The 22,757-nt window shown below is 39.4% G+C and overlaps 1 protein-coding gene across 2 annotated transcripts in view; it reads right to left on the bottom strand.

Moving 5' to 3' along the window:
• Nucleotides 1–13,308: 13,308 nt before the first annotated feature.
• TDRD9 (tudor domain containing 9) overlaps nt 13,309–22,757 on the bottom strand; it is a 92,654-nt gene continuing 83,205 nt past the window's right edge. For both annotated transcript variants that reach the window (XM_075150958.1, XM_075150957.1), the window contains exons 29-36: nt 22,358–22,507; nt 21,203–21,273; nt 20,705–20,814; nt 20,455–20,551; nt 19,638–19,776; nt 18,418–18,527; nt 15,456–15,528; nt 13,309–14,118 (exon numbers count right to left, since the gene is read on the bottom strand). In XM_075150958.1, coding sequence (XP_075007059.1) covers nt 14,023–14,118; nt 15,456–15,528; nt 18,418–18,527; nt 19,638–19,776; nt 20,455–20,551; nt 20,705–20,814; nt 21,203–21,273; nt 22,358–22,507 — 846 coding nt within the window. In that variant the 3' untranslated portion in view covers nt 13,309–14,022. The remainder of the gene's footprint in view (nt 14,119–15,455; nt 15,529–18,417; nt 18,528–19,637; nt 19,777–20,454; nt 20,552–20,704; nt 20,815–21,202; nt 21,274–22,357; nt 22,508–22,757) is intronic.

The following is a 22,757-nucleotide window of genomic DNA, read 5'->3' on the forward strand; positions in this document are numbered from 1 at the left end:
TGAGCTGCACGCACCATGTGCCTTTCTCAAGGGTTATGGCCTTCACTGCTTCTCTCAAGCAAGTCCCTCCCTCCCAGTGAGTCACCTGGGGACAGAGAGCAGTGGGGATGTCACTTGGTTCAGGGGAAGGAGGGAGGTAAACAGTATGCTCCAAATGCAGGTATCCGTTTCCTCTTACCCTTCAGAAAGTGCAGAGACTGCTTTCTCCTCCAAAAACTGCAATCAAAACGTCGTCTCTCACAGTTGGATGAGTTCATGTCCTTTTCATGCAACGCTTATGAAACTTGTCTCCTCTCTCCTTGCCGGTCAGAGTGATGAGCCCCCGGTATTCCACAAAGACAGCACCGTGATGGTTTTCTTTTTCCCTCCTGAATTTGGTCTTCATGCACTCCATGGAGGGTTTTCAAATCTTTCACTTCTCTCATTTTGTTTTCTTCCTAAACAGAGAATAAAACACCCAGGGGTAACTTTCTCCCTGGATACCTGTGTTTAAAAAAGGAATGGTACAGCTGTCAGCAGTATTTCCACATTTACAAAGCTTTTTTTTTTTGGTCTGTTAGTAGCGAAAATTTGGACTGCATAATCAGTAAATGAACAGCACAGAGGATGCATATATATCTCTGGAGCTTTTTTGGTCTATCTTTTCAGTAAGGACAGAAAGCCCACATTTAAAAGACAGGAAAGTAGGTAAGATTTGATTAGAATTCTTGATACGGACAGTATCTTCCACAGCACATATTTCAAGAGATCACAGAAAATAGCTGGAGGGAGTTCCTCTGCTTTCTCTAGTTTAAAATGTTGGCTCTCTCTTGAACTAGTTTTACTTGGTCTGTATAGCAATCGTGCAAACAGACGCCTCCTGCTCAATCACCAGTTAAGTTGGGAATTGAACAGGCACACTTTAAATCTATTTTACATGTTCTCTAAGGAATAGATATTTCTTGGATTTTGTTTATGAAGTAGAAGATAAGGAGGTAAAAAATACACCGGGGGAAAAAACAAAGTGATTGCTGCTGATAGCAAGTCTTAAAATTAGGATAGTTACTGAAGCTAATACATTGTAGAGCCCCCCATAGGGTGGCAGTGCTGCAGGATGAGGAGTATACACAGGGAAGCACAGTCTGTGGTACTTGTGAGCTTCCAGAGAATACACGAGTGCTTCTGGAAGTAAGATTTTCACACTTGCTAAACAGATGCTTTCAGCTCAAGTATATGAAACGCTTCTAGAGATGGATGTTTTGTAGTACTACGTTGTAAACCTTCATATCACAGACTAGAATCAGAAGGGAATGGACGTCTTGCATACTTCCTCTGTGTGTACGTGCAAGATAGCAAGTTCAACTCAAAACTTTGTGTCATGCATCTGAAAGCATTCAGTGATGATATGATTATTATTTTCAGATTAAAATGTAAGGTTTTGTCTTAATTTTATTGCTGCCAGATTTATTGTTTTTCAATTTATTTGAACTGAGACAGTCCTTAATTTTTTTTCCTCTGTATTTTTCTGCTACAACAATATATTCTCCTGTGACTGCTTGACACCTATAAATCCAGTTATAGTTAATTTAGATCTTCTAGCATGGTATTACATAATTCTTGTATTTACCTCATGCTAAGTATTGATGTACAGTCAACTTGAGCTGGCCACCTTTTGATAAAAGTTTTCTCAGTTCAGAATAATTTCAATACCTAGTTTTAATATAATCTGAAGTCGTTTTTGTCTGAAGTAAATGAAAAGCTATCGCAAACTGCTCTGAAACATAGGAATATTATGATTTACAGCCACATTACCTGCTCTAAGAATAAGTAGTAGTAAAATGGCTATAGTTTACAATAGAAAAAAATTCTTACGATATAGTTTTATTCTTTATTGTCTCTCTAAACACAAGAAGGATTATCTATGCAATCCCAGAATATGCACCACTGCTTGATTCATGTAACGTGACAGTAGAAGACTTGGCCAAAATTGCCAAGTATCCTGAGGTACTGGACGTGGATTTCAGGTCTCTTATTCTCTTTTATTTAGTGCTGGGGATGAATAGGGGATGTGTTGTATATTTTATCTTTTTATGGATTAGTGATTTATGGAATTGGAATAAAAAGGAACTTTTGGGCTGCAGAGGCTGTTAGTGCTAGCAGGCATTCACAGAAAATTACTTTTGATGTTGTCTTGTTCTCTCATAGTTATTATAAAGAAATTTAGAGGCTAAGGGAAATTTGTGTAGGCCTACACTACAAAGGAGTAGCTACAATGTGGTTTTCTACTTTTTAGTGTCAGGAAAAAGATGTTAGGCAGGAATATTCTTCATTCAAGCAGGGGTGGGACAGTGTACAGGAATCTGGACCATGTGGTCCAAGTTCCTGTGTTATCTGATAGAAGAATTTGGGGATCCACCAACAAGGGCTCTGGTCTTTTATTTATGCAACTCTGAATTGTGTCAGTGGCTAGTTAAATATCAACTAATTAAAAAAAAAAAAAAAAAAAAGATTGAATTTCAACTAGACACATCCACTATTGAGGACTGTAGCAAGCACCCTAACAGTTGCAATTAACGTAATTTTTAAGAGCTCCAGCCAATCTACAACCCAGCTAGTTTTTAAAGTACAGTACTTCAAGGGCCCCTGTGAAGGATAGGATGGTTCTTTCTAACCCTCAACAAAATAAGGAATTGTGAACTTCCCCAGAATACCTGGTTGCACATTTAAGGCCGTCTTTGATGCTGTGTGAGGCTCTGACACTGTTGGACACTGTAAGCAGCCAAGAATGCAGGTTGGGTTAATTAGCACTCTCACATGATTTCTGTCTGCCTCACTAAACTTTTAAGAAGGCCTTACTTCTCAGAAAGGTAGAAGGGAACTTGAATTTAGCAACATCGCTTTTATTGCAGTTCTTCAGAAGGATCTTATTTCCTTGGATACAGCAAAGAAGTTTGGCTCAGGAAGGCCAGGCAAGAGGAAGGGAAACGGCACATTTGACACTGCACCACTCCTGTTTCTTGCTTTCTCATGTTGTTACATGTAGAAAGGGTAATAACAAATGGTGAAACATGTCATCTTTGTCACTGCATGAACATTAATAATAGTGAAGTTCCAGAGAATTTCTGAGATACAATAAGGTTGAAAAATGACAAATAGATCTTAAAAAACAGACTTACTGAGATGAAACTGAGCTGAACTTAAATTCTGGAGAAAGAGACGCACTGTTCTTAGTAACACCTTGGTGTAATGACTGTCATATTGTTCTAATAATTGTTATTGTAACTTAAACTCAGCCAGTACATTGAGTTATTTATGTTGGCATTTTGACTGAGTTTGAACAGAATGCAGAATTGATAAACTAAGAAGCTACTGAGCCAGCATAATGAACGCAACATAGGAAAAAATAAAGCAATAGTGGTGTGATTAAGACAACTATGAATAGAAGATAAGGAACAATGACTCTCAGTCAGTTCCTTGGAAGTGATTTCCCCAGAGCAGGGAGGAAGAATATCTGCAAGGCAAGATCACCATGCCCGAGGGCACAGCAGCCAGGGCTGTTTGGAGAAACATGGGCTGGGCAGGCTGCAGAACCAAGGAAACAAGCCACAGGCTACAGCTTTTGCGGGGTGGGGGGGCTGGGTAAAAGACAACCCCAAAAATCATCAAGGTGGGATCAGTAGAAGAGGACAACTCTTGTAGACCTCAGTGGATGAAAAATGATTCCTGTGGAGGGCAGCATCTTCTCCAAACCACCTCAATGCAGGTAGGTTTGCTAATGCAGCTTGGGCAACAGGACAGGTAAGAAAAATCAAAGGAAAGTCTTTCTGACTTGTTACTCAAAAGCTATGTTATATTTCACAGATGTTTTTTCTTTTCGACTGATAGTCTATATTCCTTTCAGACTTTCTTCTTGTGCCACAGGTACTCAAGAACAGAGAACTGTTTTAACATCATCAGTACATAGCGCTCTGTCCCTGGCTTTCACCTCCTGCCAACAAGCTGGTGTATTGGTTACAGCACACTCCACGTCCTCAGTGGGGCTGATCACACACGCGTGCTTTATTAACTCATCCTGGCATTTGCTCCCTTCTCCTATTTGTATGTCAGGGTGGTTTTTTATTATTAATTTTGTTTCATTTTCTAAAGCCCTTAAAAAACGTCAGTAGTTTATCTTGCCTGCAGTCTCTGTGGGGCCTGAGAGTCATGCTGCACTTTGGTGCTCATGTATCCTGTCTGCCTTCTTCCAATTGTATCTTAGTTCTTGATGCCAAACCACTTATCTGACTTCGCCTAAAGCCATTTTCATCCTACACCCTTGCCAGCGCCTACAGCCTAGTGCCAGACTATTCTCGATTACCAGGTGCAGGATCTGTTGCCAACTCACGCCCCACAGGTGAAGGAGAGGTAACTGCAGAAACTTCTCATTACCGACTCATTTGAGTGCTGCTCTAGACTTGCCATGTCTGGATTGGCATGTTTTGTGTCATCAGTGGTTTTTCTAGAGCTACACTTCCAAGGCTGAGACTGGATAGTTTCTTGGCCAAATGCCCACAGACCAACCTGGTGCCTTAGCCAATACAGCCAGCTTGGAGATGTGATTTCCCTGTTCTCACAATGGTGGTCAGTGATGCACAGAGCCTAACCCTTCAGCTTTCTGGCAGAACTAAAAAAGGCAGGCAAGGATGAACAAGCTGAAGCCTGAAAGAACCCAGAGGTGAGCAGCCCCTCTTGCAGAGTAGTCCACCTACTAGTTCTGCTAGTATTTCATGTCATATCAGGATTTTTCTTGGCATTTGCACTGGTGCTTTTAGCATTACTGACTGTTTCTCTGAGACTTGACACCTATGGCAGATGCACGATTCCTGTGGATTCACCACCACCACCTTTTAACCTGGAAATACCTCAACACCACTGTCATCTCAGTGGGCTCTCCACCCACCTCTCAAAGAAAGGGGAGTTAAACTTGCGCAGCCCAGTGTGGTAACGGCTGCAGCATTTGTATGCAACTAACAGCATCTGCTTCCCATCCTTGTGCCCCTTGTCACTGTAATCGGTGACTTGTAGGGCTGCAGGCTGGGAGGAACTGATGGCACAGCACGTACTCTGACCTAGGTATTCTCTGTCAGCAGATCAAACACAACAGAATTTAAAAACACCAAAACCAAACAAAACCTTAAGGTTTTTTTTGGCTCATGGCCAACCTTTGTGAATGCTGGATGTATACTATGCCTCTCAGGAAATTCTGGTTACTATTAATAATTACTAACTACTGATTATTAAACTAAGTAGTTGAATTTAGATGCCTGTCTTTTAGATAGCTGAATTCAGGAAAACGATGAATCCTACCTCTGAGGCATGTTATTTGGCATGTGACTGTCTATGGAAAAAAAAATATTAAAATGACAAATTAATAAGCATTAATGAGTATTTCAAGTAGAATGTTGCTTGGTTTTTTCCACTCCAAAGACCTAGTGTCTTGATTACAGAATTTTGGTAAGACATCTCCTCAGGATTTTGTTTGGACTGTGAAGTGTGTTAGAACATATAATAGGAAATAGGATTCAGCTAGGACCTATCAGAGACTGTTTACCTGCCAAGGGCTGAGAGCTCAAAGTGTTAAACTGGGTCAGCATTACACGTGAAATTATACATTGAATGAGATTAGCTACTGTGATTTTTTTTTTTTTTAAATATCTTTTCTTCTGACCAATTACAGTTTCTTTAAGGAGGTACTAGTTTGGTTGAGAATTTAATTCCCTGTGTTGAACTCCAAAAGATTTCTGTTGATTCATTTGCTCAGCCTGTCCAGGTCCCTCTGAATGGTGGCACAACTGATGTGGTTTGATGTATCAACCACTCCTCCCAGTTTTGGTTTCTGCCAATCTGCTGAGGGTGCACTCCGTCCCATCATCCAGCTCGCTAATGAAGATGTTGGTGCCATTATTGACCCTGAGGGTACATAACTCATGGCTAGACTCCAGCTGGGTATCGTGCTGCTGATTACAACCCTTTGACCTTGGCCGTTCAGCCAGTTTTCAGCCCACCTGACTGTCCACTTACCTAGCCCATACATTATCAGTTTGTCTATGAGGATGTTATCGGGGACAGTGTCAAAAGCCATAGTGAAGTCAAGACAAACAACATCCACTGCTCTCCCCTCACCACCGAGCCAGTCATCTAATCATAGCAGGCTATCAGGTTGATCAAGAATGATAAATCTGTGGCAACAGCTCCTAATTGCCTTTTTGACCTTCATATATCTGGAAATGGCTTCCAGGTTTATTTGCTCCACCACTTTTCCAGGGACTGAGGTGAGGCTGACCAGTCTCTAGTTCCCCATCTCCTCCTCCTTGCCTTTCTTGAAGGTAGAAGTGACATTTGCTTTCTTCCACTCCTCAGGAACCTTCCCCTGATTGCCATGACCTTTTGAAGATTATTGAGTGCCCTCAAATGGCATCAGCTGGCTCCCTCGGCACTCATAGGTGCAGCCCATCAGGTCCCAGGGACTTGTTAGTGTCTGGTTTATTTAAATGTTCCCTAACCTGATTCTTCTCCAGTGAGAGTAAGTCCTCCTTGGCCCGCACCTTCCCACGGGTCTCAGGTGCCTGGGATTCCTGAAGGCAAATTTTACCAGTAAAGACTGAGGCAAAGGTGGCATTGTCAGCTTTTTCCACATCCTTTGTCACCAGGTGCCCTGCCATCCAGTAGTGGGCCCACGTTTTCCCTAGTCATCCTATTGCCACTGATTTACCTGTAGAAGCCTTTCTTGTTGCCCTTCACATCCCTCTCTAAATTCAACTCCAGGTGGGCCTTGGCTTTCATAGCAACATCCCTGCAGTCTCTGACAGAATGTCCGTACTCCTGGGTCACCTGTCCCTTCTTCCACCTCTTGTACACTTCCTTCTTATGCTTGACTTTTGTCTGGAATTCCTTGTTCATCCATGTAGGCCTCCCTCTACCTTCGCTTGGTTTCCTGCTCATTGGAATGGATCATTCTTGAGCTCAGAGGACGTGATCCTTGAAAATGGATCAAATAATGTATGGAGATTTTTTAAGAGCTTCATTATTTTTGATGGATCATGTAGCTTGACAATCACCTCAACTATTGTGAACCAATAAATAAAGGTTCACCCCAGCTTCCAGGATGATTGCAGGAAGACCTATTTGCTGGAATCGCTTTTATGACAGTTCTTAGCTGTCACGTACTTTCATCCACTATTGGTTGCACACGGTGGTGTTTTTCTTCCCCAAGATTATACAAATTCTCCACAAATCTCAGCTTTAGAGAAAAGTCGCACCTTCAGTTAGCAAGCTGCAGCATTTCTGTAGTTTCTCCAAGGCAATTCTTTTCACTTTGGACCATCATCTGTGTGACTGAACAGTCCTTTGTCTCACTACGTTCTCATTCTGGGCACATCAAGAGTTATGCCAAAGTGAGGTGCTTTAAATAAACCTGAGACATCTGGCCATGGGTTAAGCAAGGCAGAGCCTGTTGTGACTGCACTCATTGTGCTCGATAAAGTCTCCATCCCTTCATTATTCAGATTCCACCTCCTGCCTTCCTTTTCCTGTTAACTGTCAGCTCTGTCTGCACTGTCAACAAAAGCTCTCGTAAAATCCACGAGCAAACTTTAGAAGTAGGTAGCTCAGATGCCTACAACAGCACAACTGCGCTAGAGAAGATCAGCGTTTCTAAACTAACTATATGCACTCTCCTGTGCCTCTTAAAATCACGTACAGTTAAAAAAGGACAGTCCGGTTTTCTTTGGAAAATTGACATCCATACCCATCTTAATTTCTACACTCACACTCACTGCAGAATGCACAGGCTGCCGTTTTGCAAGCGTCCATACTCTCAGCAGGAGATCTGGAGAGTTCATTCAAACATCCCTACATCCTACTAACACACTTTTTGGGGAAGGAAATGTGAACATCCTAACCTTGCTGTGTGACGAGTGCTGAATTTCCACAAGGAAGGCCAAACTCACTTGAAATCGCTCAATTTCACAACTACAGGTATATTGAGGGCTGGCATTACGCCGTGTCCTTGATTCCCTATGGGAAACCCAAGTGACTAAAATGTCCAGGTTTGGTCCTTATTTTTAATAATTATCTCCTTTTCTCTTTCACTGTGTAAAAGCGTTCATCGTAACAATACGATTCCACTGAAATAACCGTAGAGCGAGTGCTCTCAAGCACTACAAAGGATCAGTTTAGGAACCAGAGATTACATTCCCTTTTGGCAACCTCTGTGTACTTGGAGTAACAGCCGGCGTAGTTAATAGAAATACGATTTTAGGTCAACTGCACTTTGGAAAGAAGTAAAAATGGAAGCTGGAGCCAGGAGGAGGTCTGGGCACCCCAGGCACCATCTGATTAGCAACAGTCTCCCTAGCCTAAGAGCCACAGCAGGTTCTTTTCTGTTCCCCAGCTCCCCCATCAACCTCTACCAAAACGCTTTATGGGTGGTCCTTAAAGATACAGAAACCCCTAAGCAAACCCTTGAAGCTTAGCTATGTGCTCGAGCTCTGAGCAGTCCTTACCTTCCCCTGCCGCTCACCTTCTTCAGCCAGCAGCTCAGGAGGAAAGTTACACATTCGTGCTGCTTTCTTGCTGCTTTGCTTTCTTCATTTTTCATCATTTCCCCTGTCTTCAACACTCTTCTGTCTTCAAAAATTATCTTCCACCTTCATCTAGCCACTGCACAATCAAAACCATTCCACCTCCCAAAAACCCCCGCCCAGGTATCTGAGATTCTCTCCCATCGCGATATGCATGCATAAATTATCTTGCTGCACGTAAAAGTAGTCTACCAGCAGTACGCAGAGGAAAAGAGAAAACACGTATTCTTCCGGCTGGCTTCTGTTGCTGCTTACCCTTTTCAATGTTATAGACAACTACACGACGAATTCTTTAAAGCAGGCCTAAGATCATTCAGCATTTATGAAGAGTCCATCACCTTCATAAATCCTAGTTAAATAAATCAGAATTTTAAGACTAGAAATGGTCATTATGATACTATAGCATGAACTGTATACTCCAAATCGGAGAACGTCCTGACTGTCCGTCCCAAACACCCATCACGGACATGGGATCAGCGTTCCCTTGTTGATTGTGGACAGGCCCACACGACTGAGCTAGGTACACAAGATGGGAGGGAACATAATCAGGACAGCCAGCCCAGCTGGCCAATAGGGTATTCCATACCATGTGACGTCATGCTCAGTATATGAAGGGTAGCCGTGATCCAGGAAGTACCGATCGCTACTTGGTTATCGGTCAGCGCGGGTGGTGAGCAATTGCATTGTGCATCACTCATTTTGTATATTCTATCATTATTATTATTATTTTCCCTTTTCTGTTCTATTAAACTGTCTTTATCTCAACCCACGAGTTTTTCTCACTCTTACCCTTCCGATTCTCTCCCCATCCCACTGGGGGTGGGGGGAGTGAGCGAGCGGCTGTGTGGCATTTGGCTGCCTGCCAGGTTAAACCACAACACTGGCATTAACTACTGGCGGCATTAGCACTTCTCATTTTTAAAATCCAATTTCCCTCATTATAGGCTCTCATTATCAGATAATGGGTAACAGGTGGCTTCAGCCTTGTCTACATATGCTTTTGGAAAAGCCTCTTTATCACAGCATCACAGAAAGGTTGAGGTTGGAAGGACCTCTGGAGGTCACCTGGTCCAAGCCCCTTGCTGCCCCGAACCACGTCCGATGGCTTTTGAGTTATCTCCAGGGATGGAGTCTCCACAGTGTGTCTGGGCAACCTGTGCCAGTGCTCGGTCGCCATCACAGTGAAAAACCGTTTCCGGATGTTCAGATGGCACCTCCTGTGTTTCACCCCACTGCCTCTTGCCCTTACACTGGGCACCACTGAAAAGAGCCCAGCTCCATCTTCTGCATATACTTGATGTACGTTGATAAGATCCCCCTGAGCCTTCTCCTCTCTATGCTGAACAGTCCCAGCTCTCTCAGCCTTTCCTCACAGAGGAGCTGCTCAAGTCCTTAATCATCTCAGTAGCCCTTCGCTGGACTCTCCAGTAGTTCCATCTCTCTCCTGTACTTTTTCATAGTCTATAGCTGAGTATTAATAAAACAGATGATGTTTAGCAAAACATCCTCTAAGTCTGTTCAGCACAAGTCTAGATGACACCGAAATCTGAGCATTTCAAACACACTGGTACTTGTGCCGTCGCTGCCACTGTCTAGACTATACGCTGGTTGTTTTTAATAGAGAAGCCTCCCTGAAAAATGCCTGTAGATATTTGGAATTCTTTTTTTTTTGGTTCATAACTTGTAACACTGAGATCAGAAAAGATCTTGCTTTTGTGTCCTTCCAGCCCTCTTCTCTCAAAACACATCTTTCTGGAAACCACCTTACTCCGCAACATTTAGGGATATAGGAAAAATACAGAGATAATTTGAGTGATGAAGGATAATTAATGTACTTATCTGAAGAAAGAAGAAGGGAATTGATGCTGAATGCAATCAGCTGGCTTGGGCTGACCCAACACTGTGTGTTCATAATAGCTTAAAAGAACTCAAGAGATTATGAACATATTTTCTTGTCATTGAGGGACAGTAATGTTATCATTGTCTCTTGGGGCAAGAACAACAGACTTCAAACTAAGGCTAAAATTGTTCCAGCCCAACAAATTCCACATTGCTGTCTATTGTGACACCCTCACAAAGAGAAACTGATGAACTCTCTCAGATACTGCTTATTTATCACTCCACTTCAGGCTTCTCAAATTTCCTCAGGAGTCACAGGTTTCATACAGCGCATGTCTCGAACTGTAGTTCTGAAAGGTATTGCATTTCACAAGCTCTATCCTTTTTTAAACACTATCCTTTTTTATTACTATTGTTCAATGATTTGAAGACTAAATGAACAGCCTGGCAGGCAAAAGTCTTCTGTGAATCTCATTTCTTTGTTTTAATCCAGATGTAACCAGTATAAGTAGTAATCTAGGAAAAAAGCAAGATTTCAGTGTAAACCAGAAGAGTATCTGGGCTATTTACCAAATCTATTATCAGCACAAATTATTCATAATTAATTGAAGTTCTTTTCAGGTACTAATTTACAGAAGAAATGAGAAGTCATGAGAGATCATGTAGCAACTTGAGGTTTTTTTAGGATGTATTTGTCCATGATCATATCCAGCTACTGAGGTGCATACACCTTATGTTCTAGTTGGAATCCTTTGGCCATACCATTTGCATGATATGCCTGCATCCTGGAAGTCCTACACTTCCTACAGAAGACCTGAGGGCAGGGAACACCAGCTGTGCCTCTGCCTCCTTTCAAATGCAGAATCCTATATAAGCAGAGTTATGAGGCAGTAGAAGAAGAGAGTAAGACAAGAAACTTTGTTAAATGATATCTCGTTCTATTAGTGATCATCCACGCTATGTAATTCTACTATTGCTGATTCCAGAATGTTCCAATCACAGATGGAATTATTAGTCTGATCTGTCACAACATCTTTAAAAGGATACGTAAACAATATTCTCCACCCTTGTATCTGCTTAGAAAAGATAAAAATAAGCATTCTTGCAGGATATTTTCTCAGGTTCTGGAATTCAGTGGGCTAGGGAGTTCAAGTTCCTCAATTTTAACAGCTATTGAAGGATCTGCCTTCCCTGGAGTTCTGATTCCTTTTTGCATTTTTTTATTTATTTGGTTTCTAGCACAGCCTGTGGCAGTAAATTCCAAAATTAATGGAATTGCAAATGCAATGGCAAAAAAATCCCTTTTGTTTTGAAACTGCTACCTGATTTCATTGTAGCTGTTGGGGAAATTATGAATAATAGTGAATGCACGTTTTCAGACTTGAGAAGCACCTATCAATACAATTTGTCACTTTATCATTACTATTGGAGGCATTCAAGAGGGTTAATTGACTATTTACAGATTCAAATATTTCTACCTTGGACTTAGCAAGGGAAGAAATACATAAATGTGGATGATCACTAATACACTGTGGTAAGTGAAATCTCATTCTGCTACATGTTGGTGAGCACCTGGACATAAAAGGAATCTTGACAAGCAGTCATGGTCTTTTTCTTACAGAAGTAACCCCTGAAAGGCACAAGGTTGACTGGGATCAGGTCATAGCCATACAAAAACACTACCATTTTACAATGCTTCTTTCTCCAGTGCTACGTACTATTAACCTTGAAGGGAGAAATCCTGAAGCTGTTTGCCTTAAACCTGTTTTAGTGACTGCAATGCTGTTGAAACCTAAATCGAACAATAAAATACAACTGTTGCTTTTTAAATATTAGTACTACATTTTCATCTGGCAATAAACAACATTTCCCAGCAAGGCTAACTTGTAAGATGCTCTGTTTCCTTCAAGGATAATCTATCACATATCATTTCTGTAGGCTTATTATATACCCAGAACAAAACTGGGAGCTCTTGAAGAGTTAATACACAGTTGTCATTTCCTAATTGACCACTGGCAGGTTACGGGTTATTGGACTGTGGGGCAGTTAGCATTATCTACTCCTCTCATCATAAGGATGAGAGTAGAAACCTTCCAGTTGTATTAGGACATGAGCCATTACAGAGGACCTGCTCTTTACCGCATTACCTGCCGCATTACACCACGCAGCAGGCGTTCGAGGGGGAAAAGCAGGGCATCAGTAACCCCCACCAGATGGCAGCACAGGCACAGGAACAGACCAGCACCCAGTAGCCACAGAAGTAAAAAAAAAAAAAAATATGGAAAATATAAAAGTTACATTATTTATATCATGCCTTTTGGTATTACGAAGTTACCTTTTCCCACAGAAATTCCCATCATTAATGGCAAAACAAAGATTTGACATTCTGCCTGTTTCGTTTGCCCCCAAAGGTGTTTACCTGTAACACCTGCATACAACGCTCAGCTGAGAAATACTGTTGTCTAAGCCATTTGAGATGCAATTTTTCTATTAAACCTATCTCAGTATATAAAGTATGATGTTTTATAATTCACAAGGCTTAGTAAAATGGGAATAAGGAAGTAATGCTTATAATAAGCCACTGAAATTGCCTAATATACAGTTGCCCCTCTGTTTAAGTACAGCTTAAAATAATTTCTTAGTTTAAGTATCCCCTTATTTTCCCCAAATCTGCCACTTTTTTTATGGATGCCATTGATTCTGTCTGTTCTTCAGAGGATGACTGGATATTACATGATCTTCAAATCGAGTGAACAGTGAAAAGATTAATACTTTCCCATATACTGTTTTTGTATTCATGTATTTCATGAACGCAATCACATACCATTAATAACTAAATTTAGCTTTTATTAAGCATGACCGCACAACAGAAGAGACAAATACATTTTATTTCACTTCTGCATTTTATTCTGAAACCACTGACCTCATTTTTAGGACTAAAGATATCTCAAGTAAAAATAAGAGGAAAGGATGAAACAAAGATGCCATAAATCAGTAATTCAAAAGCATTCTTCCGCCATACAGGAAAAGAAATCATATATTTTGTTGTATGAAAAATTAATGAAAAAAATTGTATCCAGTATATGAAGTTATATTCTGGATCAGAACATAATCTACATCATCAGTTTCCTTCGACCTCTAGTTTTTGGTTAAAAAAAACCCCAAAGACCTTTGTTGTATGGCTTTTTAAAAAACTAATGACCAAAAAACCAGGAAAATGCAACTTGCAGTTAAAGACAAAAAATCATGCCCCATGAGCTTTTACACAGAAAATGAACAACTAAACCTAGATTTGCTTTGTCTTTCATGTACCTTGTGATAAGCCTGCTCAGCAGTATTATTAAAATGAAAATTGCATCCTCCTTTAAGTCAGTTTGTTTTATGAATAAACTTGTCTGCTCTAGATCATCAAACCTTAGCTTTTTAAAAAAAACATCAACATATTCCAAACTGTGTTTTACTACACTCACACTAATCTTATGGAATAGTCTTGCAAAACAAACACCCAAGGGTTACATAGAAGACAAAAGTATTTTTTAGACTGGTTGTAATACCTCTTCCTCTGAAAGACTTCTAGAAATACTTAAACATTCAACACAACAAGCTTATGTAGCTGATAAAGACCATTTCTTCTTTCATGCTGTTTTTCTGACTGGTCAATGATACACTGAGAAGCCACCTAATCAAAAGAAGCAAGATGAAAGTCACAACACATTCTTAATAACGTTTTCCTATATAACACAGTTAAGGAAAAGAGTTTTGAAAAGTTTTGACAGTTTCAAATCATACAGACATTTCAGTTCCATGCCACACATTTCAACATAAGAGCCAGTACTATAAAATGCTGTATCTTGTGGTTTGTCTGAGTCAGAATACTATTCCACAATTAAATCCAAAGCATTACAGGTAGTATTTATTGTGATGATGTAAGAAAGATGTCCTGAGATTCTTCAGACTTCAGATACAGTGGGGAAAATCCTGATCCAAGGCCTATACATTATCTTGTTATAAAAAGCCTAACACTAATATAACTGCATAGGAGATTATCTATCAGGATAACTAAATTTGAAATACGAAAATAGAAACACTTTGGTTTATGGCAGTGTATCACGACACACTCTAACCCCTCAGTGAATGCCTACTAGAAATATGTGCCCTTGGTTCATTCGCTGTTGTCAACCTTTTCAAGAAAAGAGACCTAAACCTCTCATTTATATGCCTCAGGGTGGGAGAGGCACAGGGAGGGATGCGTGTAGAAATCTTACTCCTGCACTCAGTAATTCCTCACGCCCTTTTAATTAAGAAAATGCACTTGCTCATCAGGAAATCTAGTTGCCTGCAGAGGCCCTTACAGAAAGAAAGGTAAGATTTCTAACAGAGTAGGAAGCTAGACTTTTCAGCTTTATGAAACCCTCCTGGATTTCAAGAAAACTGCCCTCTATCTGATCCCAGCACATTAATTCTAAAGCAAGCACACTTCTGTCTGCTTAAAAGAGAAAAGTCACCTGAAAGCACAGCAGCCCAAAACAAAACCAAAATGCACTGCATTCAGATAAATCCTAAACAAGAAAAATGTATCAATCTTTTTCTTTTAGGCCACGGCTGCTTAATATAGAGAAGAATACAAAATTTTAACTTTCAACAAATGTAAAGTTGCCTTTACAATCTCTCTCAACTTAAAAATCATGAAGCATTCTGTTTGAAAAGGCTAAATATTTGTATATACAAAATTAAAAACCAAAACACCCAACAAACTAAAGAGACTCTACAAAAATAGAATATTAATAGAGGCTGATGTATACACAACAGTTCTTAGGCCTTAAATTTGACTCTACCGTGCTTTCAGTATCTTTAAATTCAATACTCCCCCACCCCCGCCCCTCCACAGGCTCAAAAAAGGCATCCTTCCTAAGGAAATTTTCCCTTTGACCAGTCTTAATTAACTGCACTGAGGTACTCTATCTACTCTTTTCAAGGAAACAAAAACAAACAAACAAAATATCTTTATACCCTTACCTGATTCCATGCATATGGCTTCTCATACCATGTACGAACAATTGTATCTCGAGGTTTTGATTTGCAGATTAAACTGAAATTACATAAAAATAGCCTGAAGAAATACACTTGTATTTGATTAATTATAAATACAAAAGAATTTTTATACTGGATACAACTAGGCATTTACGAGGTGTCTCTGTTGAAGAGAATCTTAAATTTCCTTGTTAACCTAGTCTGGTTTGTTCACTTCTCTGCAGTTTGCCCCTCCAGAGTAAGAAGTCAAAATACAAATTTTCACAGGGACATTAAGTGTATCAAAATGTATTTGCTTTTAAAGAAAATAATGATTTTTTTTTTTAAATTTACAAAGCACTAGAATTTGCAACTACCATTTATTCGGTAAGTTTTATACATGCTTATTCACTAGAATGTATAATACAGCTATTTTTAGGGTATTTTGTTTTGCATGACAACTCAATTACTATAGATTGTCTGTCTGCTCCAGTTATTTCCTCAAGCTGAACAAAGTACAACAGTAGTAGACTTTAATTAATTCTGTCTAGATGTGTTTTTCAAACACTCATTTTAGTCTTAAGTAGTGATGACATGTTGTAAATACAATTAGCTTTCGAAAAATGGAAAAAAGTTATGAAAGACTGTTCAGGCTAAATTTTTACTCTTATTAATAAAAGGTTTTTTTTTCCAAGACGTAAAACAAAGTACAATCAGAAAAAAAAAATTCATAATGAAGAAAGATTTTACAAAGGAAAAGACGACATCATGACAATAACCAGATTGTCTCTTCCTTCGAAAAGGTAAATAAATAAAAAAAATCAGAACAAGTACAAAAATTAGCTGTAGGATCGTTGGAACAGCATCAGTAAAAGCACAAAGATTCCAAGAGAGAAAACACTACCACAGAAAGGTATAAAATCCTAAAGAAAAAAAGCCCAGAAGGCTGATGAGAATGACCGAGTCAGACAGTCAGCACTGACTGAGCCTAAGACATCAACGCTGAGGACCTGCGCAGGCTGCTCCTTCCCCTCCCAACTGGCTGGAGATGTCTGAGCAATCAACCCAAAAAAAGTGCCAAAACAGTAGCAAGTATTCACATGTCTAAAGAAACAGCAGTGATATTTTTGTGCCGTGAATTTAGCATGTAAGTGTTGATGCCCAACGATGAGCTCCTGTCATTGTCACAGTCACCTCCAGAAAGGTTTTGTGGTTTTGCTTCTTTCTGCCTATCTACTTTCGTTGACTTCTTCCTACACTTACTACCACATGAATCACACAAGCCATCTTCATTCAGCTTTGAAGTCTGAACATGGTACTACATGGCAGTGTCCAAAGGCAATGCAGACGCCAACTGGCCTGAGGTACTTGGACACAAACAGGAAATTAAATGTTGCATCAGCAGCACGCTTGAGAGCTGGTATTTTACCAAGAGTTTTGCAGACGTGAAACGCGAACAGCTTGCCGTCAGCCTGCACTGGTGCTCCTTAAGTTGAAAGCGCAAGCAGTGTGCATCTCTGAGGTACAGCCTTTGTAAAGCTGTACCACCACCTTCTGGATGTACACACAACCCACTGCAACAGCTGGCTCAAAGCTGCCATGTCTCAGAGAAGAGCAGCTGACCCGCTGCAGCACGCATGGTGTAGCGCCCAAAACAAAAATAATCACCTTGCTCCCTTGTCATATCCAACATGTCTGCTGGTCAGCCAACATGTAATAGGTATAGCCACATCTTCTGGCAATTCTTTACGCTCTTTTAATTTTACTTCCAGTGCCTCAAAAAGTTAAGGCTGACTCCCCCCCCACTTGTTAATTTATTATAAAATGCACCATACTGAATTTTCTTTCAAGTTTTGGAAATAAGAAGTATGGCTACTTGCTTTCAACTAAAGGCAATGTAATAGTTTTTTCACAGCTGGGGAAAAAGGAAAAAAAAAAATCAACAGCAGGTACATTCAAAAACAAGAAACACCTGAAAACTCAGCATAAACAGCTGCTCTGATAACCAATTTGATAACCGAGGGTAAGGGCAGCTAAGCTTAAAAGCTTCTGATCTTTATCAGCACGAGGAACTGCCTCACTTTGGCACACAGTTACTTTAGAAAAGTTCTACTTGCGAAAAAGGTCACATTTCCTAGAGATGAGGCCAATAGTAGAGAACGTAACATAACTCTCAATTCATGTCTAAGCCAGAGCTCTTTTTGAAATCTGTTCAGTACAGAGCCGGGTAAGGATAAGAAAAGTCTACTGATGCTACAGACAGCACTAAAATGCACACTACATTTACAAAAAAGGGAAGATTTTTCTCAGCATGCTCAGCAGCGGCAGATATTAGAAGGAGCTGTTACAGGGATACTTCAATGAACTGGCTACCCTGAACACTTCCCACAAGCTGAAAAAATTCTCGAGGCTGGCTGCACTGACTCAAAATAAGTCTTTTCAGAACGACTGCTTCAATTACAAGAAGCAGGAAGGCCTGCTGGAAAAAAGGAAGGTGGCCTTACTTCAATTCATAAATTAACCTGGGATTCCAGCAATTAACTTGGCCAACACCTATCCTACACAGTCTGTTGAGGGAGGAAAGGCAGCACACACAACTCAAATTTAATGTAGAGGGAGAAAGAATTCTAAATCCTTCTGCGCTCTTAAGTAATAGGACTTTATTAGCTTTGTCCTGGGTGCACAAAGCAAAGATACATCAGAACTGGTATCCTGTAGAACAGGTTTTACAGTCTAGGTTTTATGACTCTTAAGCGATCAGGCTTCCCTGAAGAACCAGTGCTTCCACAAGAAGTCTAAAGTTGTTGAGTATACTGCTTTATAAATAAACAAAGTAATGAAATGCATCATTAAATGAGAGCGTATATTATTTCCCCAAAGCCTAATCTGAGCTATGCTTCAAGCAATCATTTATTTTGTTTTTGCTGAGACTGTGAAACAGAAGATCTTATTTCTACAAAATTATTACCATAGAAGTTTCTGACGAATGTTTTCCTGCAGCTGTGTCATTCTCTCTTGTCCAGAACACACTGCACATTCACAGAGTAGCTTATTAATGGCTGTCCTTAGGATGTTTATCTGTAAAAATACCAGTGACAGAATATAAAGCATTCTAAACCAGCACTAGTTCTGTATTATGTTATACTGACATGAAGGTGGTGGTTGTACCCATACCACCGAACTTCAACTGGAATATTATTAACATAAGCAAAAACATCTGAAACTTTAGAAACACTTTTTCCTCCAGATGCATCTCTGCTGGTCAAAGATGTTAATGTTCAGCCACTTGATATCACAATCATCAAGGTGACTCAGATATGCCATAAAACATACAGGCTACCACTTGCCTGGATTTTTTCCAACACAGAATTTCTTCTGTAAAAGTTTTAAGGATTTTCTCTATCTGTCCATAATTTTCACATGCACAACAGCTTGGTGTTATCATTCAGGCTAAGGTGCAGACATCACATACACCAAGTCAGCGCTTTCAGAAAACAATAGCTCACAGATATGTGCACCAGCACGTCCACTGTGCCCTTAAAAAGCCTCTAGAAACCACTGGTCATCACGTAACATACCTGCTCTGTACACAGAACTAATCAGGGCATGTGAGGTCCTTCACTGTCTAAAGCACATGTCAAATCTGAACCACAGGTCAAATACAGTTTACTGTCCTGCATAATAGAGTATATGTACATACTTCCCTCTGACAGATCTCTGTCTACAAGTTGCAGAAAGGCTGTAATGAGTAACACAGGGGAGTTTATTGTTTGTTTGTTCAATCTGCTCTGGGAGAAGTAGCTTGATACAGATGACTTATCAGAACTGTAAAATCAAGCTGAAAATTGCACAGCAGTAATACTATGCTGATCAGTAAAAACCACAATAATCCTAAGAACATAACTAACAAGTATTGACATCTGATAAGTGCAAAATCGATGCTTTTGTTTTGAAATGTACAATGTATTGTTCGATAATATTTTATTTTGTTCAAAGTGTATGGAGGGGGTAACTGTTTTTTTCTGCTAAGAACCCAAGGCTATAAACAAGTAGTACACTAAAAAAAAAAAAAAAATCCAAAACCACAGCTTAAAACAAGTTTTCTTGCTAACTCTTAGAGTTAACAAGCTCTGATGCACTGAATTCTACTAATTCCTACTCTAGCGAAAATTCTTACGCATGTTTTACCTCTGATATGTCTTCCACTCCAAAATGCACATCAAATGTCAGCTCCATGTCATTTTCTGGAAGCAGTGGAGCCCCACAAGTCTGACTCCAACCCAAACCACACAGAACACCAGTAAAACACTTTCCACTTTTATCAACCCTATATGAAAAAGAAAGAAAACAGTCTTGCCTAGAGATGAAGAAACTAAACTCATATGAAGACAGACTTAAATGAATTTGTCTAAGCCATGCCAAGCAAGATACAGGTGTTTTAAAGAAGCTAAAACAATTGAGAGGCATTCACACCTAGTCATACTGTTTTTTCAAATGCAGTGATGAAACAAAACTAAAGTTCTGGTTATGAAAACATATACTCATAAAACTTAAAAAGAAAATCACACATATGCAAAATGAAACTTTAATTAAGGAAAGCTAGCTTCACTGTGTTGAAATGACAGTCTACAGATACAAGAATTTAAACAAAACACAACAGTAACGCAACTGCCAGAACTCAGCTTTTACAAACATCACGCAAGTTCCTCTCCTCACGTAGATTTGAAACTACAGTTCACCTTCCTGTGCTTCCAGCACGATTGTCAGGAACTGTATTGCCTTATTGTGAGGATAGAGCCTGCAGCACCAATTCATAAATACATGAAACAAGTTATCTTAGCTACATACTATACTAAAACTGATAAAAGATACAAGAATTACATGAACAGGGAGAGAATATACTAAATGCTGAAAGCAGAGCAAAAAAAAAAAAAAAAATCTGTCACCAATTTGTGAAGGTCCTAAAAAAATAAAAGAACCACCACTTTTTAAAACGAATGAATACCTGAGTTCTATAGCAGGTGCAAACAGCATACTGAGGAGCGCAAGCAGGCCAGGAATAGGAGGCATCAAAGATGTTTCCTCTAAAATCACAGTAGATCCTGTCACAGAAAAAAAAAAAAATTAGGAGTATCTAATGAAAATGAAACCTCAAAAAGATGTAATGTAGAACTACAGTGACATTTACTCGTAGAACTACTCATATAAAAACAAAAGTCTAGAGAAACTGTCCAAACATTTTTATTAAGCATTACCAGTTGCATTTGCTGATACAGAAGCAGCAACCAACAACTGCTGAAAGGCATCTTCTGGAGCATCATGGATAACAACAGAGTTCATGCTTTCCTTTTGTATAACAGCACTTCTGGGGAGGAAATAAGAAATATTTTCAACATTAAAAAAACGAAAACCATACAAACATGTAAAAAAAGAATTATTTTAAATTCATAATGCAACCTCAATGGATAGCAGTTACTGGCTGAAGATTACCTGAATACCATTTAGCAGATGTACATGATAGTTAATAAATAATCTCTCTGTAAGACATTAAAGCACCTTTAATAAAACTATTCTTAAAATTTTACATAGCAATAGTGTGCATATTAATGCAATTCAGGCCTGACTACTTCAGTCTTTTCAATGAATAAAAATTCTGTAAAAATCTGTAAGAGTACCTAGGATGGTTTTTGCCTATTTATCGAAAATAACAGCTGAGAACGTGCCTACACTTCACAGTAAAAGTCTTCTCATACCTGAACTGGGATACTCTAGTCATACTGTAGCATTTCACCTCATAAGGACTGAACGGGCCAAAAACTGTTACCTTCAAAAAGAGAGAGAACAAATTATATTCTAGTTAGTCAGCACCTGGTTCTCTTCGAATCAAAATCCTTTATAAATGAAAACCAAAACACATTTCAGCATGTATTGAGCAACACTGAATTGGTAAATTGATAAACAGCATTTTCATTTCACCCATCTAAAGCAAACTTTGCTTGCTGAGGCACCTAAACAAAAATAATGTATTTTCACAGGTGCTGGGGATTCACAACTTTCCTCTGGCTTAAGAAACACAAGTTCAGGCTTCATATAGCACCTAACAAAATCAGGCCATTTTTGTTTACATAAGCAGGTCTTAAATCTTGAAAATATCTCACTTTATGAAAGCGAGTAGTTAAACAGGACTATTCCTGTGGGTAAACTAAGCATGATTAGGTGCTTGAAAGCCTGAAATTTTGTCAGGTCTGAAATGGGAAAAGAATTATAATGCAGACGAGACTTAACTTGTAATCAGAATGCAGAACAGGACACACATTTCCATGTTTTATATTCCAGCTTAGTAGTGACTAGATATCTCAAAATACGTCAGTAAGAATAAATTTTGAGTTTGGAATTGGCAGTGGAAGAAACACCCACTGTTTCATTATTATCAGTTACTGGAGTGTTCACTGCATGACTTATCCTAGCTGCTTACCTATCGCTAGCTGAGGAAGAACGAAACACTGTATATAGTAAAAACAATGTTTAAATTTTCTGAAAAATTGATAGGGTCGTTATCTTGCTTTTTGCTGTAGCTTATATAATGAAGACTACCACGTGTGGAAACATTGTGTTCAGTTTTTCGATTTTATCTTCATTCTGCAGTGGTTCAAAGTCCTGCCTTAGAATGTGTTCTGAGTCAGTTCACTTAGCTCGTAGGCTATACTTCAAAACTTGGTTAAAAGCTGCAATAGACTAGTCTGCAACGGTGGTCACATTATGGCTTTCTACCAACAGAAGGTAGAATGCACTATGAAAGGCATCAAGTATGGTTTGGTTATTAAAGGTACCTTAAATCTTCATCTCCATTCTAACAGTGTGAGAAGCAGGGTCATGTAATGACATACCAAAACCACCACTCAAGTTACCTTATGGGTTGGCGCACCAGATTTATTGTCAGAAAACAAGTTTAACAATCTTTCAATGAGATGCTTTTCTTCCTCTCTTGAAGATACAGGCATTTTCTCTTCTTTCTTTACTTGGTCCAACACTAATCCCTTGAGCAAATCATGGCTTTGCTGCACAATAACGGAAGAGTGTTAAAACCATGAAACAGCTTTGTTTTTCAAAAATTTTACAAAAAAAGGTACTACACAAAGAACATGCATACTTGCGTATGAATACAAAAAGCAATGTTCTTATCACCTTTCAGATTATATAAAACATAAAAATGGAAGACAGTTAAAACTATGAAACAGTTACATTTTTTCAAATTTTCAAAAAACAGTGGAGCAGTTCAATTGATGCCATTATCTCCTGGGAAACATC

This window comes from Calonectris borealis, chromosome 5, assembly GCF_964195595.1.
Source record: "Calonectris borealis chromosome 5, bCalBor7.hap1.2, whole genome shotgun sequence".
NCBI classification, from domain to species: Eukaryota; Metazoa; Chordata; class Aves; order Procellariiformes; family Procellariidae; genus Calonectris; species Calonectris borealis.